The 4,414-nt window shown below is 39.6% G+C and overlaps 1 protein-coding gene across 1 annotated transcript in view; it reads right to left on the reverse strand.

Annotated features, from left to right (window-relative positions):
* LOC104627765 (membrane-associated guanylate kinase, WW and PDZ domain-containing protein 3-like) overlaps positions 1–3,540 on the reverse strand; it is a gene marked incomplete at both ends in the record, with an annotated part of 6,887 nt that extends 3,347 nt beyond the window's left edge. Inside the window, 2 exons of the mRNA XM_010296134.1 lie at positions 1,458–1,577; positions 3,424–3,540. Of these exons, the coding sequence (XP_010294436.1) occupies positions 1,458–1,577; positions 3,424–3,540 (237 nt within the window). The remainder of the gene's footprint in view (positions 1–1,457; positions 1,578–3,423) is intronic.
* Positions 3,541–4,414: the final 874 nt, after the last annotated feature.

Genomic DNA, 4,414 nt, shown 5'->3' on the forward strand with positions numbered 1-4,414 from the left:
GTAACATTTGGTGGCTGGATATGGTTTTGACCATGTTAAAAACAAACAAAAAAAAAAAGAAACCCTTCTGAAAATATCAGTGAGGGCAAGGCTGAAAGTGGTGACAGACAGATAAATGGGAGCTAAGGAAAAAAAAAAGTGCTAGTTTAGTTTAAATTTGCTTAGGGGATTTCCACAGACAGGACAATGTTAACAGCATGAGATGTAAAACAGGGAGGTACAGAGCCTTTCACAGAATTTTCTACTTTGGACGCTTTCTTTTTCTTCCCTTTTTTTTTTTTTTTGGAGTGGGGTGAATCAATCAAATTCATTCAAGTGCCAGTAAAACGACCACCTACCAAAGGAGTCTTCTAGATGCACGCTTAAAGTTGCTAGAATCAAATATATGTTAAACATATGTAAAAATCAGGCAGGTTTATAATCTGGTGAATTCCGTTCAGCATCAGTGAAAGCTGCTCCGCATTTCTGAAAATTCGGCTGTTGGTTAGCTGACTGCAAGCACGACAATATATTTGAAAAAAATCTAGTCAGATCGTATTTCAGGTTTTATAAGCTTAAGATACAAAAAGCAACATGAGATGTTTGCAATTTGTTCTGTTCACGGTATCAAGAGATAAGTCATTCAATAGGAAAAAGCAGCTGAAGCCAGGCAATCTTTACTCGAAACCCACCTGCAACCAGGGCACACTCCACGGGAGTGCAAGACATCCCAGGGCTGAGCCAGTCAAACTGGTCTCTCCTCCCTCTCACCTTAAACAAAGCTGGGTTTCGCTCTGTCCCCCCACCCCAGAGTACAAGGATGTGAGGAACCTTAAAAGTTCTCTCTGACTGCCATCAAACCTTTTAAAACAAAGCAAAGCAAACAAAAGCCCATCACACGGTGGCAGCACCATGACTCCTCTGGATAATAAATTCCTGATGGTTCACTACCTTCATTACAATGTTTTTCCCCATCACATTTAACAAAAACAGTGTTGCTACAGATTTGGACAATCTGATCTAGCGCTGTTCAAATTTTCATTGCAAAATACTATTTTTTCCCCTGCTGTATCAGAATTTCCCTTGCCTTCTGTCTCCTTCTGATGTGCACCTCTGAGAAGAACATGGCTTCATTCTCAAAGGTTTAAACAAAATTGACTATGAACTTGGTTCAAACAAAATTCTACCAAGCATAGACAAACATTTTCAGAATGTTTCCTCAAAAATGCAGTAGGGAAAATAATCGGATTGCATTAAGAGGACAAGTTGTGATTTACTGAAGAGCTTCAAAGCAAGACCACTATTCCTCTTCATGGGTACTCCAAAAATAGATTTACTATTGCTGCTCTACTAGTATAATGACCATCAATGGGCAGGAAAAGTGGCACCTCCTGGGTATAAGGAACTACGCTTAGACCAAGATACTAGACATGAGTACTGGGTACTTATTCCCATTCCATTAAAGGTCATCAACATACCATCATATGTTCCGCTTTCTAGCAAGGCTCCACTTTCTTCCAGTGCTTTAAACTGCTCAACAGGAATGAAATTATAGTCTACCCCAGGGACCTCCCCATCTCTGGGAGCCCTTGTAGTGCCTGAAAAGACAGAGAAAACACTCTTGTAAGATACCTAAGTGTTGCCTGGTTACCAAATGCTGCCTGCTGTACAATTCAGTAAAAACAATACATTTTTGAATTTTTATACAATGATGATGTCACTCCAGTAAGACAAGAGTTAGAACACTGGCAAGCAAGTGGACAATAATGTATAAAAACTAGGCCAGTAAGTTACATAGGAATGACAGTTCTGGTATTGAGGAAGGAGGAGAAAAAAAGCTGGGTGAGGTGGTAATTAGAGAGAATTCTTTCTTATGCTCAGCAAAGTGAAAACTTATTCTGGGGAAGGTGGCAATGTCTGGGCCAGGCAATAGCAGTCTGGGATTTCAGGGAGCTATTTAAGAGCTGTGGTATTTTAACACAGCTCTAAGGGTGCTTAATCTCTCCGCTGTTTCCACCAGTAGCAACTCACTTACTTGTAATGAGGTCAGCATGACTAAGCACATTTGATTTTTGGGTCACCAAACCCATAACTGGGCAGAAACCCTATTTTTTAATCTTACAATTCAGAGTGTAATTCCTCTATACTCCAAACCCTAGCTATAGGTAAGCTTTTTCAGAGTCATCAGTAAACTGCTGTGTTAATGAAGAAGTTCTCAAAGTGTCATGTCTATAAATACAGGCCTCCCATAGCTATAACAACTTAATTAAAGCTCTCCTGGAAAGGACTCCACTGATTCATTATTGCCTACAACCTAATAGCATTTTAAAGGCATATGTCAATTTTTTCAGGCAGCAGCATGAACAAGAGCATTTCACTATCATTATCTTTTAAGAAAGTCACAAACTTTTGGGCACGCTCAATATGATAATGATGAACTGAAAACTGAGATTGAGAATGGAATTCCTGTAGTTACAAGAACTTCTCAGTTTTTAGTGCACTGAATATTTAAATACAATTGGTGATGAGTCTTTTTAATCAGTGAACCTTTGAGATAAGGTAAAGAATGATCTTGTGATAATTAAGAAATGAAATGGCACAGAAGGGTGAGAAGCAATGAGAGGATATTTGACAGCTGTCAGAGCATCCTGTAGCTTGAACAGTGCTTTCTACAAACATCCATTTGTGGGAGCAGTAACCTTTAGGCACCTCGCTAAAGGCAAGTTAACACCTGTGTTGCTTGGACTGAGAGATGCTAGCAGACGCTCTGAGCAGAAGGGCTGGTGGAACTGATGAGATAGGTCCATCCAGATTCTCATACTAATTAATTCTTGCTGTGACACTAAAGTTTGCCCATGCACTGCTGCTTCATCTTCTTCTTGGGCCACAGATTAGTTCTCCCTCTTGCCACCACTTCCTTGTACTGGCCGTCTCAGGATAAACGAACAACATTTACCCTGCATCTTCTGTCATTGCAACTCTTTCTGCATATAATCCCTCCTGCAACTCTCCTTCCAGCTGCGCTACTCTGCCTCATGCATGTGACCCTCTGAGGTCCCAGTTTCCTCTTTGCGCAAAAGACAGTAAGTTGACAAAAATCAGGACGTTTGCACTGTTTGATCATGCTGAGGAAGGTTTATTTCCCATGGTGGCTGTGGCTATTCTAACAACAACCACTGACAAACTTCTGCTGAGTAAAATACAGATATTCCTGAAATACTCTGAGCTTTGAATGCTGAAGTTTTTGCTATTTTATCAGTCCATACTAGTCATACCTTTTCATTGCAACTTAAGATATGAAAATACTCTATCAAAGCCATTTACAGAAGTTCCTGCTGCAAGGTAAAACTATAAACCAGCTTAGGAGAGAAGGCATTTAAAGTTCTCAAACTGCGTGATGGTTAGCAGGCACAGATCAAATGAGGATGATCTTTACATACTTACAAGGGATGGTTCTCAAGTAGAGATTGTCTCTGATCACTTGCTGGAGTTTATGGTCTATCGAGCCCTTCTGGAACTGAAGGCTCAAGTAGTGGCGCAAGTCTTTGTTGATGACTTTTCCTTAAAACACAACAAAGAAGAACAACTTGTAAAAATTAAGCAGGATCTTGCAACAAGAATGGCATTTCACTCTAGAAACGTTTCAAAAAAAAAAAAAAAAAAAGAAAGCAGCAGAAAGGGTTGGATTGTTTTAAATGCCACAACCTGAACGGAAAAGCCATTCTATGCTATCAAAGCCTGACTCTCTGCTGGCGTAAATTGGCATGGTGATGTTAAGCAGAGCTGAGCAACAATCATCCAACCTCAGTATCTCCCAAGCAAGACAGTGACAACATTCTAGAATTGTTTGGAAATCAATGAAAAGTATAAAAATACAAAATCTATTACCAAAATTAAAAGCCTCCACAGACAGGAAACTGCTTCAAAATATAGTGATAATACTTTCTATTCAATTTACACCTTCTGGCTAGGCACCTCAGTATTTTGTCACCTGGAAATCTGCATTCTTGGTATTATAAGAAGAAAATATTTGCTTTTTAAAAACACTGCACGATAGAAGAGGATTTTTTTTTTTTTACAATTATTCCTTTACAATATTTGTCAGGTATCGTTAGCAAATCTGTCATATCACTAGATAACCGTGGCCCCCTCAGCACAGGAATAACTGAGCTCTTGTATTACTCTTTCATCCTTCTGACAGAAGACTGTTTTGTACCCTGTCATCTTCCCAGAAAGCATATTGAATATGGTTCAGTGACCTTGATAAATTTAATTTACGTACTACAGCAGAACACTCGGGGCTTTAAAGAAAGAGACTCTTAGTCTTTGTCTTCAAAACCCAGTCTAGGAGATGGCCAGGAGCAGGAGTACACTGGTGTATCGCAACAGCGGGAACAAAAGCTGGAATAGACAACTGCTCCTTTTAAGTTACATC

The sequence above is a fragment of the Phaethon lepturus genome, unplaced genomic scaffold (assembly GCF_000687285.1).
Source record: "Phaethon lepturus isolate BGI_N335 unplaced genomic scaffold, ASM68728v1 scaffold57811, whole genome shotgun sequence".
In the NCBI taxonomy this organism is placed as follows: Eukaryota; Metazoa; Chordata; class Aves; order Phaethontiformes; family Phaethontidae; genus Phaethon; species Phaethon lepturus.